This window comes from Sceloporus occidentalis, unplaced genomic scaffold (genome assembly GCF_023333645.1).
Source record: "Sceloporus occidentalis isolate IW3139 unplaced genomic scaffold, rSceOcc1.0.p SCAF_21, whole genome shotgun sequence".
Classification (NCBI taxonomy): Eukaryota; Metazoa; Chordata; class Lepidosauria; order Squamata; family Phrynosomatidae; genus Sceloporus; species Sceloporus occidentalis.
This window is the reverse complement of record NW_028317001.1, coordinates 2258732-2281577: the sequence shown is the minus strand read 5'-3', so window position 1 is coordinate 2281577 and position 22846 is coordinate 2258732. Positions and strand designations below refer to the sequence as shown.

The 22846-nt window shown below is 49.7% G+C and overlaps 1 protein-coding gene across 3 annotated transcripts in view; it reads left to right on the top strand.

Moving 5' to 3' along the window:
* Window positions 1-20786, top strand: part of LOC149301389 (seizure protein 6-like) — a 75306-nt gene extending 54520 nt beyond the window's left edge. Inside the window, exons 4-19 of one of the 3 annotated variants that reach the window (XM_089484153.1) lie at window positions 7463-8182; window positions 8890-9026; window positions 11094-11286; window positions 12165-12350; window positions 12875-13043; window positions 14161-14327; window positions 14724-14918; window positions 15042-15180; window positions 15750-15946; window positions 16074-16268; window positions 17122-17313; window positions 17598-17795; window positions 18001-18039; window positions 18337-18457; window positions 18583-18685; window positions 19153-20786. In XM_089484153.1, coding sequence (XP_089340279.1) covers window positions 7463-8182; window positions 8890-9026; window positions 11094-11286; window positions 12165-12350; window positions 12875-13043; window positions 14161-14327; window positions 14724-14918; window positions 15042-15180; window positions 15750-15946; window positions 16074-16268; window positions 17122-17313; window positions 17598-17795; window positions 18001-18039; window positions 18337-18457; window positions 18583-18685; window positions 19153-19185 — 2984 coding nt within the window. In that variant the 3' untranslated portion in view covers window positions 19186-20786. The remainder of the gene's footprint in view (window positions 1-7462; window positions 8183-8889; window positions 9027-11093; window positions 11287-12164; window positions 12351-12874; window positions 13044-14160; window positions 14328-14723; window positions 14919-15041; window positions 15181-15749; window positions 15947-16073; window positions 16269-17121; window positions 17314-17597; window positions 17796-18000; window positions 18040-18336; window positions 18458-18582; window positions 18686-19152) is intronic. The other 2 variants (XM_089484154.1, XM_089484155.1) reach the window with 2 other exon arrangements.
* The last annotated feature ends 2060 nt before the right edge of the window (window positions 20787-22846 follow it).

The following is a 22846-nucleotide window of genomic DNA, read 5'->3' as shown; positions in this document are numbered from 1 at the left end:
GACAAGGCCATTACTCATGCTGGCCGGCCAGGCTCCGTTTTGGCAATACAGTATTAGATTTTAAATTGAGAGGCTCGCAAAAACCAGCCTCCCGTGAGCGAGGGCGGTCTATGTCTTCTGCGCCAAGGAGAGCGGCGGATCCGCCGTGGGTTTGGTCTGAGGGCATCGAGGAACCGTTTGAAGTGCTGAAGCCAAAGCGCCAATGCGTGTCCAGCCCCCCCCCCCCCCCCGGAGAGTTCCTTTAAGGGCAAAGGGCCTGAACCCTCTTCCCCGCCTTGGAGGGCACTTTTAGGGCCTGAAATAAAGCCTGACGAGGGTCCATGGCACCCCTGAAATGGTGGTATTACGAGCCCTGCCTTGGATAGGATTGCTTGAGTGCAAGGACTTGGAGAGGCTGGCTGTTGGGTCTCTGTACGGAGTGCTGTTTCTCCAAATCCTTCCTTCCTCCTTCTCCATCACTTCTTCCTCCTTTTCCGTCTCCTTCTCTTCTTCCTCCCCACCTTTTCTTCTTCCCTTTGCTCTTTTTCTTCTTCTTTCTCTTCCTCTTCCTCTTGCTCTCTCTCTGTTCCTTCCGCCTCCTCTTTCTCCTCCTCCTCTTTCTCCTCCTTTTCCTCCTTCTTCTCTTCTTCCTCTGATGCCTCCTCCTGCCTCCTCCTCCTCTCTGCCAAAAGGCCTTAACACAACTTACAAACTCAAATAAACACCACAAGAGCTACAACAAACCAATTTTCCTTTTTTTAGAAAAATGTAATTGAACGATCAATAACATTAAAAGCAATCTCAAACACGACATTAAAAGAGTGCTAAACGCTGTCCCTCTGGTCTTTAAGTGCCCTGGCGAGCGGCTTCTCAGCCAGGATGGACATGCATGGCTCCCCTGTTTGATCTGGGATTAAGTGTCGGTCACCGCTAGAGAAGTTACTTTTACTAACGGGAAACATTCAGGCCTTTCCCTTAACAATCCGCGTCGATGCAGCTGGAATTTGCCCGTAAGTTAAGGACGGTTCGAAGCCTCCGTTTACGAGGACATAAAAAAGTCCTAAATTTCGCGTTGTGCGCAATTGTTGTTTGGTTTTAAGTGGGAAAGAGGCAGGGAAAACGCTAAAAACAGACCGAAGGTGATTGCAAGATCTATGTCTCCCTTTTGACGGTTGGCTGTGCCGCATATACAGTTATATGCTCACATATCAAAGTTTATTCGTTCTGTTTTCATGGCCCTTTCTCTTAGAATAATAAACGTATTTTTTCCAGCAATGCAACAGCGTCTTTTAAATGGGAAATGTTTTAGGGCCCTCCGCCGGGCCGAATCCTGGCCTTCAGGCCCAGAAAGCAATTCAACACAAACAGTGGGAACAAGGCCTCCTCCAACTTCTTCTTCTTCCTCTTCCTCTTCTTCCTCCTTTCTGTTTCTTTCTCTCTTTCTTCTGCCTTGTCTTCTCTTCTTTTTCTTCCTCCTCCTCTTCTTCCTTTTCCTCCTGTTTCTTTCCCTCTTCTTCTCTCTTCTAACGTCTTCTCCTCCTCTCTCTTCCTCCCTCTTCTCCTTCGTCCTCCTTCTCCTCTTCCTCCCATTCCTTTCCCTCTTCTTCTTTTTTAGTATCTTCCTTCCTTTTTCTCCTCTTCTCCTTTCTCATCCTTTTCTCTCTTCCTTCCTCCTCTTCCTCTTTTTCTTCCTATTCCTTTTCTTCTTCCTCCCTCCTCCTCTTTTACCTTCTCTTCCTTTCTGTTCCTCTTCTTCATCTTTTCTCCCTCCTCCTTTCTTCTCTGACCCCTAAACCACCCTCAATCCCCCTCCATTTAATGTACCAATGGGTCAACTTCGGAGGGATATTTTTGCCCTAGAATGGCCCTCGGTGCAAGAAAAGCAATTTGCAAGTGCAATCGTTTTCCCTTCCCAGAATCCCCCGTCTATCCAAAGCCCCCCCCTTTTTTTTGGCTAAGACAGGGCAACAGGAAGTGGTGTGACATCACTTCCGGCGTGCCGCCATTGTGTCTGCAATGGGGTCCTGGCTTCAGTTTCCACCCCTTGGCCCCGGTCAGGGGCATGAGGCGCACTTTGTCTCTTTCTCTTTCCAAAGCCGGCCCTTGTCAGCTTCCCTCCCCTCCTTGCGGCTTCTGGCGCCAAGGTGGAGCGTTATCTCCCCGAAACATGTCAAAGAGCATAAAAATCCACCCCGGTTAATCCCTAATTAAAGTTTATGCAAACGATCGCTCTGCTGTCTGAGCCAGGGCCGCGGACAGATGGAACTGGCAGGCGCCGAGAATTTGCTGAAGCAAATACCTTCTTATGGGCGCCTCTTTCCATGCACATACCCACGGATGTGCACCCACTTGTCGGCCCACAACTGGGTGGTTTGGAAGTCAGGAACGACAGCAAAGGGGTGACGTAAAGGAGAAAAGGCACATGGACCTGGAGAGGTTGGCAGTGCATGGAGAGGCCCACAGGCCCACTGAAGCATCCAAGGTTTAATTCCATGCAATGCTGGCTATACATCTGGGTTTTAGTCCAAACTTGGGAGAAGTGGCCCAAAAGAACGGACTCTTATCACCTCCTCCAGATATCTCCGTGAAAGTTCAGGCTAAAAACCAGAGTGGACCTCAGAGCCACTCGTTTTCGTTCCTGGAATAGACTTGCCTAAGTTGGGATTGATCAAGGGAGTAAAAAGGTCCAGGTTGGAGAAAGTGTAGTGGTTAGTACGCAAGGCAAGGGAGCAAGAGATCTGGATTCGAATCCCTGCACAACCTCCAGACCGCCGGGGCTCTTATGATAGTCAAAGAAGGCCAAGCCACATCTTTGCATGGTGCAGAAGATGCCGGTGGAAACAGCTGGAATGAAACACCCCTTTGCCTTACGAAAACTGAGCGCTTCAAAGCAAAGGTGAAGGTGGAGAACGTTTCACCCAGCTGGTGTTTCGGACTCTGAGTCCCATCAGCCCTATGATGGAGTAAGGGATCATGGCAGTTATGTCTCCTCATCCCATGATCAGTTTTGCTACCTTGCATGGAAGCTAGTTGGTTTGACAGAAGCAAGGGTGGTTTGCGTGTTGGACTATGACCCTGGAGACCAGGGTTCGAATCCTTGCTTGACCCATCATGTTGTAAAGATGCAAAAGGTGGGCTGGGAACAGGTTTTGTTGCCTCAGAGAAAGAGACCGCCGAGCTACCGCTGGCGGAGGCCTTTGTGATGCTGCGCACACGCTTGCATGGGGAAGTGGGTTTATGAGTTAATCCTCCGATTCCAAGACAACTGAAGCTGACAGTTCCCTCCATCAGCCAGGATTTTTCGACCGTGAATTTAAACACGTCACCTTGTTAGTATTGGCAGGGTCTTCGCGGCGCTGCTTAGATCCTTCTAAAACAATCCTTCCCAAAAAAACTCCATCTTTTTCCATCCCAAAGGAATAGGAAAATTCAAACTGGGACGGAGCAGGGAGACTTCTCCAGTTCTGGGAAAGATATAGTCTAGGATTTCACCGTTTCGGCTGAGCAAAACAGGGAAACAAATCTCTTTTTTTCCGCATAGGGAGTGCTAAGGTTTTTGCCCGCCGCTCTTCTGCACCCGCCTTGATTGGGCCTACTTAAAAATATGCAAACGTATGTAAATTTCCAGCTACCTGGCCAGCTGCCTCTTTCCCGACAAATTGATGAACCAAGGATTTTTAAAGAGATCTCCAGGAGGCTTGTTCTAAAAATACGGAGAGGTTTCATCACCGTCTGTTTCCTTGCTTTGGGTCGGCCTCTTTATCCGCCGAGTCGAGTATTTATCTTTCCCGGTTGAAGTGGAGAAAGATTTATGTTCCTTCTTATTTGGAAGGCTCCGTTCCATCCATAAAACGGAGACGTTGGACAAACGGAGGAGCTTTTGCCATAGAAATGCAGACATTTTATCCCCAAGTTTCTAGTCCTCATGGCTCTGAATAATATTGCATGGAACATTTGCCTAAAGTTACACGACTAATAATTAGTGCCGGACTTTCCTTTGGCGTTACTTGGTTTAGAAACCCATGTATGACGTTTTGTTGTTGGGTGCCTTCAAGTCATTTCTGACTTATGGCAACTCTAAGGCCAACTTATCATGGGGCTTGGCGACATAGGGATGACCCACAAAGGGCAATGCCCATCCATGGATTGGGAAAGAGGTTGTGCGTTGCACCGCTGCGCACTGCTGCATATGTGCCTCCCCGCCTTTCCCCCCTCCGGCGTTGCTCTCCCAAGCCTAGGGATGGATTAATATTCATGTTGCGCTTCTCCGGGAAACGTTTGACCTTGCATGTTGAGCGACTCTCCTTGAATTGAACAGTTACTCACCCGCCGACACTTGTCGCACGGCGTCTCCATGCGCTCCCCCGAGCATTGGTCGGAAGAGATGACAAATGACGGATGACAGATCAAATACAATGTTTTGGAATTACAGTCGTGTCGCCGTAATGGGAGCAGGGCCACCAGGGAGCGCCGCAATGGGACGGGGGGTTAAGAACCACAACAACCATGCGCCTGGACGAAAGGAAGCTGTGTGCATCCAGGAACATGGGACACGCCATGACCTTTTGCCGTTTGTTCCAATGCGACATCCCTCCTTCCCCTCTTTCTACCTGTAGAAGGGTTGGACTACATCATCCATCATGCTGGTTGGGGAGGATGGTGGTGGCAGTCCACTCTGGGTAACATTCTCTTGAATGGGGAGGTTCTGTTTGACAACTGCACCCACAAACGGTCTCTCAGTCAGACTTTTCAAACCAACCAACCTCCCTCCCTTCATTTCTTTCACCTTCCTTCCTTCCTTCCTTCCTTCCTTCCTTCCTTCCTTCCTTGTCATCTGAGCCACGTGCCAAACCCATGTTGCGCCCATCGGTGCCACACTCATGGCACCAGCCCCTGCCTTTTTTGCTTCCCATCCTGAGACGCTCACCCACCAATCACTTTAATTGGGCGACCTTTTCCGGTTCTTTCCGTCACCCAAAAGGAGAGAAAACTCATTCGCCGCCTGGCTTCTGGAGAGCAATTCCTTCAAAGCGATTGTCGGGTTCTCCGTTTTGACCTTTTAAAGCCACCCTCAACGGTGTGTATTTTTGGACATTGCAGTTTGGTGAGACATGTAGGCCTTGTCTTTCAGAGAGCTCTGGTGCCGCCACAAACTACAAATCCCAGGATCCCATAGCACAGAGCCACAGCAGTTAAAGCGGTGTCAAACTGGATTATTTCTGCAGTGCGGATGCAGCCTGAATTGACCTAGGTATAGCTAGAGGCGGGGGAACGAAGACATTACCCCTCCAAATGGTATCTCCCCAAATTTCATACCCTCCATTTCACAGGGTCTGTCCCCTTTCAAATTTGGACTGCAACCCAGAACGGATAGAAAAACCTCACGCCTTGCACTTTGTGCAAGATGGATGTATGTGCAATCGGACCCACTCTCGCAGACTTATCGTAACCAAGCCAGCTGGGTTTCGCCTTCCTGCCAGATGTCCACAATTTTCTCCAGGTGGTTGGCGCATTGGCATTAATTAAATGCCGTTGTGTTATGTGTGTGTGTGTGTGTTAACAACCCATTGAACCTTGTTTATGGCCTTGGTGGGATTCCCAACATTTGCACAGTTCACAGACACACGAACGCACACCAAAGTCCCCTCCGGCGTCTGATTTCTTCTGCGCGTCCAGACAAATCTGTATCTAATCTGCATCAGTTCCGCATCAGTTCAGCCCTAGGTCTGTTCCCTCGTTTTCTGCATTGTTCTGTGATTTATTTGTTTAAAAACACCCTCGCCTTTAATTTCCGCGCGTTCCCTACGGTCTCCATTTGTTATGCCTATTCTCCTAATATATGTATTTTTCCAGGGCATCTTTGCCGAACATTTCCATTTCTGTCCCTCTTTCCTTAATAGACTCGTTCTTGTACTATCTCTCGCAAACATGCACATTTTTTTTCCTAGGCATTTTTCCCCCCATCTCTGTGCAGCGCACTGTGGAGGCGCATTGCCTGAATGCATAGAGGGGTTTAGTTTTGCACATGCGGTTCCCTGACAGATGCAGTTTTTGTAAGCTAAGTTGCTAAAGTCGACTCCAGCTTATGGCAACCTTCTCCTATAGTTTTCACGGACAGATTTATTCTGAGCTTTCCTGACTTCCTCTGAGGCTGAGACAGTGTGACTTGTGGATCTGATAACCCATGCACCCACCAGGAAACCTTGCGCTGTGCATGCAAACATGACGGATGGTTTCTCCCTGGCATCTCTGACCCGCCTTGTCTGTTTCAGCCATTTGTCTCCTCTACGATGCCATTAAGTCTGGCCTGACACCAACCTCTCCGAGGTTGTCGTTGTGGTAAACAGTTTCGCACTCGCCTCTTTGCGCCTGACCCTTTCCCCTTTTCCCTCTCGTAGCTTCTGCCTTTGGGCCCAGCTGCTCTACCTGATTATGGTTATTGAACGGCGTTACAAGAAATAACGGCGTAATTGTTTATTGAACCCCGGCGTTGGCTGACGGATTATTTGCAAAACTGCCGGCTGAGCCACAGACGTGTTTTAATTTTAATGTTCTCTGCTGTTCCTTAGGAGTCAGAGGCGGTGGCGGCTGGCTGGTGGCTCCCATGTTGTCCGTGCCGGCTTTTAGGCCAAACATTACAGGCACCGTAGAAATAGTTTGAATGGATCAACTTGCCAAACCATGAGTTTATCAAGCGTGAATCAAGTCGGAAAGGGGTGGCCAAATGGGCATGTATCCGTTTCGGATTTCAGACTGAACTTGGAGAGTTGTCAAGAGACTTTGGTGAACCATGAGTTTATCAATCCCAAATAAAGTCTGAGAGGAGTGTGCAGGCAGGCATTTCTTTATTTAAGGGATTTATATCCCAAAATGGGGCACGTATCCGTTGTGGATTTTAGACTGAACACTTTAACATGTATGTAGAAACGCTTTGAATAAACCTCTATGCTGAACCATGAATTTATCAAGTCTGAATCCAAAGCAGCAACCATGATGAGAACTCTTTAGCATCTCGGGGAGGGAATTATGCAGCTCTTCTAAGGACTCAGGACTGCAGGTCCCAGCACTCTGCACCACTGCCTGTACTGAGGGTGATGGGATTTGCAGTCTGAGTAGATGATGGGATTTGCAGTCTGAGAACAGCTGCAGCGGGGTACATGACTCCCACGCATTCGCCAAGGAAACCAACTGGATTGTTGCGCTCGTTCGTTGTGCCTTTCTATCCCCCTTGTGCAGAACCTGACTTCTTTGTTTTGGTTTCCAAAACCAATTTTAAATGTTCTCCCTTAACCAAATTCCACTTTCCTCTCAGGCTTTACCGATCAGAACGGACATTCGCTTTCGCACTTAGAAATAACGGAAGCTTCTGGCACGGAAATGTGAAACCCAACTCTGTACAGCCCTTAATTGCTTCCCGTTGCCTTTGCTGTTGCTAAACCTTCTCTCCTCTGTCTCTCTCCTCCTTTCCTTTCCTCTCTTCCAGGTCTTTCCTCTCAGGAGCCCAACAGACTAGGCAGCTCTGAGGCCCACCATGTGGAGCAAACGGTGCCCCCCACCCCAGAGGAACTGGAGCGCGATGCCCCCTTCGTCACCACCGCCCCCACCTTGAAGCTCCTCAACCACCACCCTTTGCTGGAGAACTTCCTCCATGCAACTCTCCTGAAGAAGGACTACCTGCCCCAGCTCCCATTAACAGTGGCTAGCCTCTCTGGACCCGGGCCCGTTCTCCCAGATGCCGACCTCGCATCGTCCCCCACAAACAAACCAGATGGGCAGGCCACCTCCGACGTCTCCACAAGCCCCGCAGCCTCTGCGACGGATGCCCCCACGACTCCAGGGGTCAGGAAAAGTGAAGGGCAGGATGCGGAGAGGACCCCAGAGATGGCCAAGCCGGCTTTGACCACTGACTTGCTGACCACGGCCATGGGGCGACTAGTGCCATGGGCAACACAGGACCAAGACAGTCCCAAATTTGGACACACACAGCCACCCATCCAGCACACCCTGGGCATCCGAGAAGGCCTCGTGGATTCGGATACGGGGACCCCTGCAACGTTATTGGGGGATTCACCAACCATGCCAACAGGGCAACCAAAAGCATCCACCAACGGTGTGGTCCTAACAAATGAGGATGAGGAAAGGGCGACCTCCACCACCACGACCATCATCACCACCACCGTCATCACCAGTGTCCCAGCTGCAGGTGCGAAAAATGGTTAGAATCATAGAATCATAGAGTTGGAAGAGACCACAGGGGCCATCCAGTCCAACCCCCTGCCATGCAGGAAATCACAATCAAAGCATCCCCGACAGATGGCCATCCAACCTCTGTTTGAAGACCTCCAATGAAGGAGACTCCACTACACTCCCAGGAAGTGTGTTCCACTGTCAAACAGCCCTTACTGTCAGGAAGTTCCTCCTAATGTTGAGGTTGGACCCCAGAGTAGGGCATTTAGAGACGGATTGGGGTGGCCATAGGGTTTGACGGTTCAAGATCACCTGAAGCTTCAGGGCCAAAATCCCTGGTGATGCCAAGATGTTGTGCATTAAGTTGTGGTTTTATAAGAGCTTGTCATTCAAACACACAGACATACACACAAACATATTTTCCTATTTGGAATTGAAAGCAGAAAGCAGAGTAAGGAACATTTAATCTTGCCTACTTGGATGCAAAGCAGAGGGGAAGATGAGTCCTGACACTGCAAGGATTGGAAGGGGAGGAAGAAGAAAATGGGGAGTAGCTGTCCAGCTGAGATTAGAGGAGATAAAGGAGGGGAGATGGAATGGAGCAACCTGGGAAAGGAGCCATACCTGTCTTCGTTGAGACTAGGGAGGAAAGGGATCAAATGGTATATTTTGGGGAAATGGGTGCACCTGGCTGGCTAAGAACCCCACTCTTTTTCTCCCCAGGTCCTTGCAGCTGGAACCTCACCGGGCCGAAGGGGTCGCTGGCGTCTCCGCTGCCATCCGGCATCCCATACGAAGGAGGGACCCTGGAGTGCACTTACACCATCACTGTCTACCCTGGTTACGGGGTGGAGATCCGGGTAGGTGTCCAGCCTTCGTGCCCCAATATCCTCAAAGGGTTGTGGTTTTGGTTTTGTTTGGTGGGGGAAGGAATCGGGTTGGAAACTTCAAGGGCAACATTTCTGGGTGTTCCTGGAGACATGAAAGATTGGGGCGGAACAGCTCTGTGCTGGCAGCAAACCTAGTGATGTGGTCTCCCCACAGCAGGGTCACCAGAAGTCGGAACTGACTTGAAAGCACGCAACAACAAAGGCAGATCTTGCTAAGGAAACCCTGCGACAGGATTGCCAGAAGTCAGAAATCACTCAAAGACACACAAATGACAACAAATAATTTTGTTGATCAAAAAGCTCTACTCTTTTTAGGGATAATAATTGGATTTTTGCTTCACTTTCTCCATTAACAGCGTGGCTTGGCAGGGGCATCACTAGGGGAGTTGGGGATGTGTAGATGCCACTTGGTGAGGCCTCAGAGGGAGTTGGATGTCCAGTTGAGCATCACTGTGGGGTGCAAAGGGTGTGGACAGGACTGGGTTGGGACCCCAGAGGAGGGTGAAGACTCAGTGGTGTGTCTCTAGGGCATGCAGGGAATGAGGATGGCCCCAGGGGTCACTTCAGAGGAGGGTCAGTCACGTCCCAAGACCCCCTTCCACCAGCCAGGGCCCCTCTGTTGTCAGTCTGGGACTGGCACCAGCCCTAGTAATGCCACTGGGGTACAGTTCTCTTATGAATGAGGTGGAGGATATGAAAGAGGAAGATTGGGGAAGAAATGCACACGACACGCATACACAAACCCACAACTGGCATTACCCCGGGCTTCTCTGCCGCCGTTGGCTTCGGAGGCGGCCGGGCTGCATGTTAATGAAAAGTTACAAATACAGATGTCTCGTTTCAGGGATGCAGCCAGGCATAGCTGCTCCGAAAGACACACCGAAGCAAATGTCAAATCGATACCCGTGGCATTTGGCCGACATTTCAGCAATCCTTGCGTGCGTCCCATCCTCCCCCCCTCATTCCTCTCTGCCTCCCCGCCCCATGCACTCTCCATCCCCCCGGGGCTTCATTAGGCCCTGCGGAAGAAGGCCTTGCATGCGCAGGCAGGAGAAGGACGTGCCGGGTTAGCAATGGGAACGGTCTCCCTCCAAATTGCCTTCCAAGGATAGTTGGGCTCCAGAGCTTGGAAAATGGGACCTTTTTGGACCTAAAGAATTCTCCAGACTAAAACACAGTCTGCCGAAAGGCAGACATTTTGGGAACACACCTGGCACGGTCCACACTCCTTGCACCCCCTCACCCACAATGGTATTTTCCTGTAATTGTAGAATAGGAGACGCATGCCACACGGCTCTCTCCTCGTGCCCATGATCCAATCCCATAAATCATGCCAGGCCCTCACAGGCCCATGGCGAGAGGCCTCCCCCGCCAGACGGTCCTCCCCATCTGTTGCACCTCGGCTCCTAACTCTCTGCGCACTTTTGAAAGCCCCCAACCCTCCCGCCCATACATCTCTGGCACCTTTGGGCGTAATGAGTGCAAGGCGGTGGCTGCCTTGCGCCGTTCATCACCAAGCCGAGCCCGTTTAATTACCGTAATTAATATACAATCACCGCCTTAATGAGCGACAGCAACACCGGCTCGTTCATCAAGATGAATTATGGTCCTCGAGACCCAGGCAAGGGCTGGCACAAAGGAAACCCAGATCAGAAACAGACTTGGAAGCTGATGGGGTTATGGAGCCGATGTAAGCTGGGCACACAGGGCCTCCGAGCATGTGCAGAATAACAGTGTCCAGACTGAGGGAAGCAGTCATTTCATTTGATTTGGCTTTGGTCAGTCCTCGCCTGGAATAATCCTGTGTCCAGAACTGCAAGAACCATTTGATGGTGGAATAGACTTCCTTGGAGGATGGTGGACTCTCCTCCTTCGGTTGTCTTCAGGAGTGCTTGGGTTCCTGCATGGCACAGAGTTTGTCCAGATGGCCCTTGGAGGTCCCATCCATCTCTAAGATTCTATGGTCAACAACAGCAAAGCAGCCATGGTCACCACCAGGACGTCCCTTCATGTGTCTCTTCTCTCTGCCCACCACAGGTCCAGAACATCAGCCTGGCAGAAGGCGAGACGATCGCTGTAGAGACACTTGGAGGCCTGGAACCCATTGCTCTGGCCAATGAGTCCTTCCTGATGCGCGGGCAAGTCATCCGCGGCCCGACAAACCAGGTGGTGGTGCGGTTCCAGAGTCCGTCACCCGCCAATCCGGGAACCTTCAACTTCCGCTTTGAAGGTGAGAGGCACGGCGGCCATATGTCTCCTTCTAGTGATAAATAAAGGACTTGCACCCCTTCTGAGCTTCACCTGTGTCTCCCCTTTGGGGAGAGGTGGGCAAAGTGGGGGCCAAAATGCCCAACTTTAAATGATCCCCCATTCACCAACCTGGCAAGCATCCACCCACTTGACGCTCAGACTAAAATCCAGGTGGAATTCCATGCTACGCTGGTAAGGCCTTGGAGGTTCAGACTAAAACCTGGAGCTGATTCACCCCCCTGCTATTGGCACCCTCCACCCTGGAATCGGAGTCACTGCCCCAATAAAATGGCCACTGCTGCGCTTTGAAAGTTCAGACTAAAACCAAGAATAGATTCACCGTTCCCACTACATGGCAGCCACCAACTGGCATGGCCAAACGCTCCGTTGTTGGGTGCCAAAGCAACCCATGCCCCCATGCCACATTGCCCATGCCCCTGACGCGCACCATCAGGATTCCACCACACTCGCACAACATGCACTGAGGTACATACGACAGCTGCAGCACAATTAGCTAATTGGGAGCTTGCTAATCGCTGATGGAGCTAATCGCCGAAGCTGCCAGGTTAAAGCGGGCACCCACCGAAGAGACTGCTTAATGGGGAGATAATTGGTCCCAGCAATTAAGGGAATTTGCAAGGAGCATGGGGGGGCCTCCTCTGTGTGCATCTTCTGCCCGCCTGCGTCGCCTTTCCTTCCTCAACAACAAGACACCCGCAACCAGGATTCCCTCACTCCACTTGCCACCCCAGCAGAATGGCATCACTTTAATTTTTACGGAAGGGGCAGGTCGCTCAGTGGGTAGAGCCCCTTGATCCGTTAATCCAAATGCTCAGGTTATTGATCTCTGCCTTCCAGCCTACCTGTTGAACTGCGTCTTCCCCAACCGGCCGGCCTACGGAGATATTTCGGTCACCAGCGTCCACCCCGGCGGCCATGCCTGCTTCTCTTGTGCCACCGGCTACCAACTGGTCGGTCAGCATTGCCTGACTTGCCTCAATGCCACACACCCCTTTTGGAGTGCCAAGGAGCCAAGCTGCGTGGGTGAGTCGTCACCAGGGGTCAAGAGGGTGCATCTGCTCTGAATTTTAACTGGGTACCAGATCTATTTGGGCATCCCTGCATGGCGACTTTAAAGTTCATACTGAAACCCAGGAGTGGATTCAGCACTAAGTTTAAGTCCAAATTTTAATTCCGTTGTCCAAGTCTTAGTCCAAACTTTAATGTCACTGTCAAAAGTGCTAGTGCTATACTATATTTATCCTATTTTAGGCAGTATATCATTGGCCATCCCTGGAAGGTACCTTAAGTCCGACTTAAACCCAGAGCAGATTCAGCATTGGGTTTCAATCCAAATTTTAATGCCATTGTCCGAAGATCTGGACAGCACTTTCTATACTATTAGGGCAGTATATTGTTGGCCATCCCTGTATTAATTCAGATTTAAACCCAGAATGGATTCAGTGCCATCGCCACATGTCCTCCTTGGTATGGAGGAGAGGGTTTTTGGGGGGTCCCTGTCGTAATTCAAACACACGCCCCACTGACCACTCCATTTCCCTTTGCAGCGGCTTGCGGCGGGGTGATCCGAAATGCCACGACGGGACGGATTGTGTCTCCAGGGTTCCCCGCCAACTACAGCAACAACCTGACCTGCCATTGGCTTCTCGAGGCGCCCTTCGGACAACGACTGCACCTCCATTTTGAAAAGGTCTCCTTGGCCGAGGATGATGACCGGTGAGTCCTTGGACGGGGAAAGATGGTCGTGAGCTGGGCCTTTTCTACCAGGAGGATGGGTTTCAGAGTCCACTTTGGCATGATGGCCAAACCTTAATAGCTGAAAGAGTTAAATTGTAGGAGCAACTTAGGCTGAAACTTCTGCCTTTCCCTTATTTTGCATTTTTATGCCATAAAGGGTAAGAAAATATGCTATCTTTGCCGTCCACATCTTTCAGCCTTGGATGGCAAATCAAATGCATGTCCATGCACCTTCAAGTCGCCTGTTGACTTATGGCGACCCCATGAATTTCGGAGGCTTTTCTTAGGCCAGAGTACGTTCCCAACATGTTTGCACAACGGAGTCTTAAAAGCCGCCGCGATTACGAGAATCCTCCGAGCCATGAACTCTCAGGGCGAGTGTGCAAACAAAGAGATCCATGCTGCGATGTCGGCTCTTCAACTTCTTGGCATGCGTTTTTCAGGCCGACGCATGTACCATGGCCAGAATCTCATTGGCACATTACGCCGGAGTAACTGCACAGATGCAGGTAGTAGAAGCAAGACAGAAAAAGGTGCATTGATCACAAAGGAAGTGCACAATGTTGGGGAAACATTTTAGCACACCTTGCCTGCCTTCTCGCACCAATGTCGCATGACCGTGAAAGCACAACCACCGGCTTAGTGCTCTACATTTGACCTTAATCACTAGTATTCCCAATCCACCCCAATCCATGTGCCATTTGGCTGAGATTATTCTGGCCCATAGCTGAGAACAACAACAACAATACCAATAATAATAATAATTGTTATTATGTGCTTAAAAACAGCACATATAAAAATATTAAAACAATACAAATAAGTACAGACCCTTAAACCTTCAAATCCAGCACCACCAAGCATTAAGGAGCCAACCTCTGGCATCAGAAAAGGCCTGGCGCACAAAAATGCCACCAGAAGGACAGTTTTAATCCAGAAACGGAGAAAGTTAACGCTTTGGGACTGCAATCCCCAGAATCCCCCACTGAGGAGGTATGCTAGGAGTTGTCATCCAAAAGGGTTTTTTTTCCTCCCCAAGATCCACTGAAAATGCAATTTTACAAGCTTGACTTGGACAACCTTTGTTTCTTCTTTGCAGGTTAATAATCCGGAATGGGAACAATATTGAATCTCCGCCAGTGTATGACTCCTACGAGGTCGAATACTTGCCCATCGAGGGCCTGATCAGCAGTGCACGCGGGTTTTTTATCGAGTTGACCACAGATAGCAGCGGCATGGCTGCAGGCATGGCATTGCGCTATGAGGGTGAGTGGCTAAGATGGGGTACTTGTGGGGAAGAACCCCATTTTACATGATTGAGGATCTCTCCATCGATCCCATATTCTTAGGGTTGCTTGATCTCAGGGCCAGTTTTTGTGGGTCCTCTCCAAGGGGCAAATTCTAGTTTTGGGGGCTGAACTCATACCCTGCAAGATGCCCTACATTTTGCAGTGCTTGTCCTCCTTTGCGGTGAGGGCATCTGGTCACCCTGTCCCTACGTTTGGACCTGGAAAGTTCAGGGCACGGGAGGATCCTGAATGGGCAACCCTATGCCCAGTATATGCTACCATGTTCTGCATATATACCCACTGTTTTGCCACCCCAAATTACAACATAGTTGCCACACTAGTGGGTCCCACTTACCCTCTTTTGCCTGTGCAGCCTTCGAACCCGGGCACTGCTACGAGCCGTTCGTCAAGTATGGGAACTTCACCACCAGCGACGCAACCTACGCTGTGGGCACCACTGTGGAGTTTGCCTGCGAGGCTGGCTACACCTTGGAGCAGGGCTCCATGATCATCGAATGCGTGGACCCCACCAACCCCCAGTGGAACGAGACGGAGCCGGCCTGCCGAGGTGGGCATGGGGAGGGCAAAAAGAGCATGTGGGCATTCACGCTGTAGAGTATCATTACTTTTATACTGCAGGCCAGAGGCTTGTAGCAAAGTAACTTAAACGCAACCCTTCCATCCCCGACAGCGGTGTGCAGTGGAGAGATCACGGACGCGGCTGGCGTGGTTTTGTCACCGAACTGGCCAGAACCATATGGAAAAGGTCAAGACTGCATCTGGGGGCTTCATGTGGAGGAAGACAAGCGCATCATGCTGGACATCCAAGTGTGAGTGGTGCAGAAGCTGCCCTGGTCAGGGATTCTGGGGACTGCGGTCCAAAACTTCTGGAGGAGCAAAGTTTGGGGACCCCTGCTGTGGACAATTCCCACCCTCCGCTTGTGCCACAGGCTGACCATGGAGCCTTGCCTTGTTGTGGTGGTTGTTGTGTGCCTAAGAGTCATTTCTGACTTAAGGCGACCCTATCCTGGAATTTTCTTAACAGGATTTATTCAGAGGAGGCTTGCCATGGCTTTCCCCTTAGGCTGAGAGAGAGTGGCTTGCCCAAGGTTTCAGTGGGTTTCATGGCTGAGCGGGGAATCGAACTCTGGTCTCCTGGTGACCGTACAATGTGCCTCTTGTAATGCATCCTATACAATACTGGGATAATCGGACACCCTTGCAAAACTACAAATCTCAGGGAGGGAGCTGCAGCACTTAAAGTGGTGTCAAGCTGCCCTATTTCTACAGTGTAGATGCACCCCTAGTTAAAAGAGGTACAAAACATTTTTCATAGAGAGGGGCCTAGAGCTAGAACTTTTTGGAGAAGGACTACAATCGCTTCCCATTTTCGTTTCAGGTTGCGACTTGGCAAGGGCGACGTGTTGACTTTCTACGACGGGGATGACCTGACGGCGCACATCCTGGGCCAATATTCGGGTCCCCACCGGCGGTTCAAGCTGTACACCTCCATGGCGGACGTCACCATCCAGTTCCAGTCCGACCCCGGAAGCAGTGGACTCGGTTACCAGCACGGTTTTATCATCCATTTTGCCGGTAAGCCCAGCGTGAAGATCCAGCATCTAGGGAAAGATGGGGTATAATTAAAGTTACACGACACTCTTACCCTGGTCTCTAAAGTCTCAGTCCAACACTCAAAGCGCCATGCCTCTTTCCCCCACAGAGGTCCCCCGCAATGACACTTGTCCGGAGCTGCCCGAAATCCCCAACGGCTGGAAAACCACATCCCACCCGGAGCTGATCCACGGCACGGTGGTCACGTACCACTGCTACCCCGGCTATGAGTTGGTGGGCACCGAATTGCTGATGTGCCACTGGGACCTGATGTGGAGCGGAGACCTGCCGTCCTGCCAAAGAGGTGAGCGGGATTTGGGGATGACGTAAACTGGGCTACAATAAAAACCACTGCCTTTTCGACATATGTTTTGAGTATTTGGGCTCTCTTGACTGGGGCTCGAAGTCGTTGTCGTTGTGTGGCTTAAAGTTATGACTTATCACAGAGTTTCCTTGGCAAGGTTTGTTGCCTTTGCTTCCCTCTGAGGCTGAGAGAGTGTGACTTTTGCCCAAGGTTGCCCAGTGGGTTTACATGGCCCAATGGGGATTTGAACCCTGGTCTCCAAAGTCCTAGTCCAAGTTCTGAATGAGTTCGTACAGCCAAAAAATCTGAATTTGCCATGTTACATGTTGGCTGTGTCAAGAGCGCCCCCTGCTGCTCAATGCAAGGCCTGCTCTGGCTGCTAGAGTATTCTTTATCGGTGTTTGCGATCCTATCTTCAAAGGTAAACCCCACTGAATTCAATGGGGTTTACTTCCAGGTAAGCATCCATAGCTCAAGGGGAGATAAGGGACAAATAACTCAGGCCTAATAAGAACTCACATCTAATTTAAAATCCGACTCTATTTATAGTCCAAATGTAGATATGTGATGATGATGATGATGATGATGATGATGATGATGATGATGATGATGATGTTGGCTTGGGAATTTTGAGAGTTGCAGTCTGCCTTTCCCCAAACTTTGGATGAGCAATTAAAAAAAACCCATTCTAGTCTGAATCTCTGTATAGTCCAAATCTAGACATATCTGTCTAGTGCAAATGTCCGTTTATCCGAAACATGATGTTCCAAAAAAGTAACTTTTCCAGCCTCTGCTTCCACCATAGATCTTTCTCCCTGACTGTCCGGTTCCCTTTCCTTTCTCTTCATCCCAGTGACCGCTTGCAGGGATCCGGGAGACGTAGACCATAGCCGGCGCGTCGTATCGGCCGACAAGTTCTCGGTGGGCTCCACGGTCCGGTTCGTCTGCAACAAGGGATACGTCTTGGCGGGGAGCGCCGAAATTCTCTGCCATGACCGGCAAGCTGGGGGTCCTAAATGGAGCGACCGTCTGCCCAAATGCATCCGTAAGCCATCAGGGATAGTATGTCTAATGTAACATGGCCAGAGGATGGGGTTTGTACCCTCCAACGGTCCTGGTTTTGCAGAGACAGACCCTATTAATCCTCGGCCTCCCACATCTTCAGCCGCTTTTAGAACATCAAATGGCTTGACCATAGGATTGTGCTAAATGTGTTTAATGCCACTCGGCTCTGGGACATGGCATCTCAAGGAGGCCTCATGGATGTGTAATAAAAGCCAAGCGAAAAGAGAGACGTTGACTTGATGCTGATCCTTCTCCTTCTTTCAGCCGAGGTCTATGAGCCTTGCCACAATCCGGGAAACCCCGATCATGGGAGCCAGAACCCCGAAAAACGGATCTACCAGGCCGGGGCCACGGTGCGGTTCTCCTGTGCCAAGGGCTACATGCTGCTGGGCGACGCCAGCCTGCGATGCGTCCCTGGGCACCCCTCGCAATGGAGCGGCTCTCCTCCCATCTGCAAAGCCAGTGAGCGCCTTGGTTGAAAATGGGGTTCGAGATGGGATTTCTATGTATTTGGGGGGAAGATGGAGGGAACCCAGGGCAAGCAAGGGCTTTCTCTATCTTGGCTTAAAGACAAATGGGATCAGCGGTGGGATACCCAGGTTTCCAAAGGACAGGTTCACATGCCATTGGACTGAGTCTCATTCTTCAACTCTTGCTTCTTTTGCAGCTTCCTACGACGAGTTTTACACCAACCGCAACCTGGATGGTAAGATTTGTAATCTGTTTTTGGGAGCCGCCTTGATCCCCATTTTGGGACAAAGGCGGCATCTGAAATGAAGTAAATAAATGATATGACGTGATAGGATATAAAAATAATGACAACGAAACGCACATCCACAGCCATCAGAGCTGGAGATTCTGGGATGCCAGACACATTCCCAAGCTTGAGAGTTGCTCTGAAACCCTTGCTAGAGAACAGAGTCCCATTTTGGGAAAGACGCAAAAGGTGGTCCCGTGTCGGGCATCTTGTTCATGCGCTCTCTTCTCCCTCTCTCCCCGCAAGCCGTGGCAAAAGTGGCAACAGCCGGGGACCCCTTGCAAGGCACCAACGTGGCCTTTGCCATCTTCCTTCCAGTGGCCGCCGTGGGGCTTCTTCTGGGGGCTGTGTACCTCTTCATCTCCAGGTGAGTCCCAAACATAGGTCGGCCGTAATGGAGGCCTGGAAAGGAAAGAGGGGTCCTTGTGTCCATGGTCCTTTGCTCCCTTCCAGCCTTGAGCATCTCTTTCTTTCTCCTTCCCATCTTCCTAGGCATCAAGGGAAGACTTCGCTGCCGTTGCCCAGGTCGGCCTCACCCCCTTATGACCACATTGCGGTCGACTCGGCCTTCGACAACCCGACCTACGAGACCGGAGTAAGTCCCAAGTCCCTCTTTTAATGGATTAGACCATAGAATAAATAGAAAGTCCAGTTCCAGGGGCTTGCAAAAGTCCCTTAGAAGAACGGAGACACTGGGCGAGGCTGCTGCTGTTTGCTTTTGCCCGATCCCATCCTGGGATGGGCAAGGCTCTTTGCTTTCTCCTCTCCGCGTCGCTGAACTGAATGGCAATGGCTTTTGCTCTTCCAGGTCAGTTTGTAGCAGCTGAGAAAGTGGGACGGGGCAGGGACACCATCCTGAGAGTTCCTGCATGGCAGAATGGGGTTGGGCTGGCTGGCCCTTGTGGACCACAGGGGAGCAGCCGCTTATTGGGGACGATGGGAGTGGTGGGCCAACGCAGCCGGGTTCGGGGTTTGTCAACACCCCCGGGAGCCATTTTGAGAGGGGGGCGGTGGGAGCGGGTCCTCCGCCTGCCGAAACCCCAGGTGCCCAACCCTCTGCAGGCTTTTTTCTCTGCAGGACATGCGGGAGTATGAAGTCTCCATTTAGGGCAGGATTCGCCCTCGAAGCCAAGCGGGGAACCGGAGGGGCAGGACCCCCTTCCCCCAAACCATCACATTCCTTTCCTGAAAGACTGACCAATGGACTGACCAATGGCTGGACACTGGGGGCAAACAGGACTTGTACATACCTCCCGGACCCAAGACGAGACCTCAGCCGACCGGAGAAATCCCAGGACTCCTTCCCAGCTTGCCTGCCGCCTGCCTCCCCACTTTCTCTCCTCCTTTTCCTGGCCAAAGCCCCCTCCATAACCCTCCTTGGCCTCAGTCCCTGAGGTGTTCTATATGGTCCTTGGTGGCTCTCATTGAGCCTTTTGGCCCCAGGCCCAAGCGCATTTGCCCACAGCTTCTCATTCAACAGAGGCACCCAGGCCATAGGTCCCTTTTCGGAGTCGGCTAAACCGAGGTCCCATAGTTCCTCCTTTTGGGGGGATGATGGGAGAGGGGACCTCTGACCTAGCCTACTTGGCTTCTGTTGAGTCAAAAGATGGATGTGCCAGCGTCACAAGGACTGGATGAGAAGCCCAATCCGGTCAATACATAGCCCTGCCTTTCCCTCTACCTGAAGCTGTACCTTCCTCCAACATTTCGCCTCGGGTTCAAGACAGTAAAGTTACGAATTCGGAACAAGCTGCGGCGGTTTGCTTTTGCCCAATCCGACTGGGAAGCTGAGCAGACGGAGTCCGAACGCGGCTTTTGCAAAGGGCAAAGGCATTGCGGGGCCGTTTTCGGGCAAGGAGCCCCCTCCGCCGGCCCTTTTGGGGATGAGCCAGACTCCCTTCTCTATGAGAAGCGGCCGCTTCGCTGGGACTTTGGGGAGGGGGCTCGAGGGGGGCCTTTTTACCTGTAGAGTGTACAATAGCGTTTTCAAAGGGATTAAAATGCTGAAGCGTTTGGCCCATTTAAGGGGGGGCAGATGGGGGGGCGAGGGCAAGGCCTGGCCTTTTGGATCGTTTCATGAATAAACCAGTGTTTTAGAAGATTCGGTTGTCTTTGGTTGTCTCTTTGTAAGAGTGGGAAGGGGCCAGAAGGCACTAGGGAGAAACTGGGCCCTCCGGACTACATCTCCCAGAATCCCCTTCTGCCGGATGGAATTCTGGGACCTGTAGGTCAGGAAATAAAAAGGTCAGCATGGCAAATGCCAGGTTTCCCATCACGCTTTGTTGTGTCTCAGTGGGACAAAGAACAATAGATACAAATAGATATGAACACACACATATATATGTGTGTGTCATTATAAATGCATGCATAGGGTCACACATACGCACACATCTATGCATGCACACATGTAGTTTTATACAAGGTCCTTGGCCTTCTGCTGGTGCCTCACTAAACTACAAATCCCAGATTCTGTCGGATGGAGTCACAGCAGTTAACGCTGTACCAAATTGCATTATGTCTACAGTCTGGATGCATGCAACCCTTGCAAAGCTACAAAACCCAGGCTGCATCCACACTGGAGAAATAGCCCAGTTTGGCACCACTTTAACTCTATCCGGCTAAAGGCTATGGAATTCTGGGAGTTGGAGTTTGTTGTGGGGCCCAGAGCGGAGCCCACATTTATGGTTATGATATTTATAGTGAATATATTTGAATATATACGAATATATTTATATAATTATAGTATAAATATAATGTATAAATATATTATATTTATAATATGATTTTATAAATATATAAATATGTATAACTATAAATATTACAACTATAAATGTATTATATTATATAATTATAATTAAAATATAATGAATAAATATATTATATTTATAATATGATTTTATAAATGTATAAATATGTATAACTAGAAATATTACAACTATAAATGTATTATATTATATAATTATAATTAAAATATAATGAATAAATATATTATATTTATAATATGATTTTATAAATATATAAACATGAATAACTAAATATTACTATAAATGTATTATATTGTTTAATTATAATTAAAAATGATATATATATTATATTTATTATATAATTTTATAAATATATAAATATGTATAACTATAAATATTACAACTATAAATGTATATATTATATAATTATAATATAAACATAATGAATAAATATATTCTATTTATTATATAATTATATAAATATATTCATATGTATATATTTAAAAATATGTATAACTATAAATATTATAACCATAAATGTATAAATTGTATTTATAATATAATACATTTGCATTTATTTATTATATTATATATATAATATATATAATTTATATGATATATAATAATAATAATAATAATAATAATAATTTGTATCCCGCCCAATCACAGGGAATCCGTGACATATAGATAGATAGATAGATATTCTTATATCAATATATAAATACATATATTTCTATTTATATAATTATAAATATAGTACATTTAAATATATAATATAAATTCATAAATGATAATTTAAGAGAATAAAACAATATCTCCATCAAAGGGATTCACTTAGTCATTTGGGGGCAACAAAAGTCAAGGGGCAAAAGAGGGCCAAGGGAGCCACAAGAGGGCGCCCGAGAGCCAAGAACCAGGCGCTGCGAAGGCCGACAGGAGGGAAGGCCCCCATTCGGCCGGCAGAGGGCGCTCCATAGGGAAGCCAATGGGGGAATTAATAGGAAAGGGAGGTATGCCCGAATACAGCCACAGGAGGGCTCCCGAGAGCCAGGCAGCAGGAGGCGCTTTGGTGGCTTTGAGAGGCAACAGTGCCCCCTTGCCGCCTCCAGAGGGCGCTCCATAGGGAAGAGGAATTAATAGGAAAGGGAGGTATGCCCGAGTGCAGACACAGGAGGGCGCCCGAGAGCAAGGAATCAAGCCTTTCGATGTTTTGGGGAGAGACAGGAGGGAATGCCTCCTTTCCGCCACCAGAGGGCGCTCCATAGGGAAGCTAATGGGAGGAATTAGTTGGATAGGGAGATATGCCCAATGCAGCCACAGGAGGGCGCGTGAGAGAGAGCAGAAATGAGGCCCTTGGAGCCTAAAGGCCAGCAGCGCCCCATTTCCGCCACCAGGGGGCGCTCCATAGGGACTCCAATTGAAGAAATTAGTTGGATGGGGAGATACGCCCAAATGCAGCCACAGGAGGGCGCCCGAGAGAGAGCCAGGAATGAGACCCTTGGAACCCAAAGGATAGGGAGATGTGCCCAAATGCAGCCACAGGGGGGCGCCCGAGAGAGAGAGCCAGGAATGGGTCTCTTGGAGCCCATAGGCCTGCAACCTCCCCTTCCGCCACCAGAGGGCGCTCCATAAGGACTCCAATGGAAGGCACTCTCTTGGATAAATAATAGAGGGATGTGCCCGAATGTGGCCGCAAGATGGCGCCCGAGAGCATATAGGCCAACAACGCCCCCTTTCCGCTGCATTCAATGGCATATTCAATCCTTGTCCCAATCCAGTCAGGGCAGCTTTCCCTTTTAGAGCGGGCGCGCGTTTTTCTGGGGAGTCTGCGCAGGAGAAGAGAGGAAATGGGGCGTGCCATGACAGTTAAAGCGATGTCAAACTGGATTACTTCTTCGGAGTGGAGGGCCTTTAACAAAAAGCGGAGAGCCGCGCAGGCGCACAAAAGCGTTACTAAATGGTGGCCGACTGCGCATGCGTAGAAATGAAGCGAAAAGAGACTGCGCGTGCGT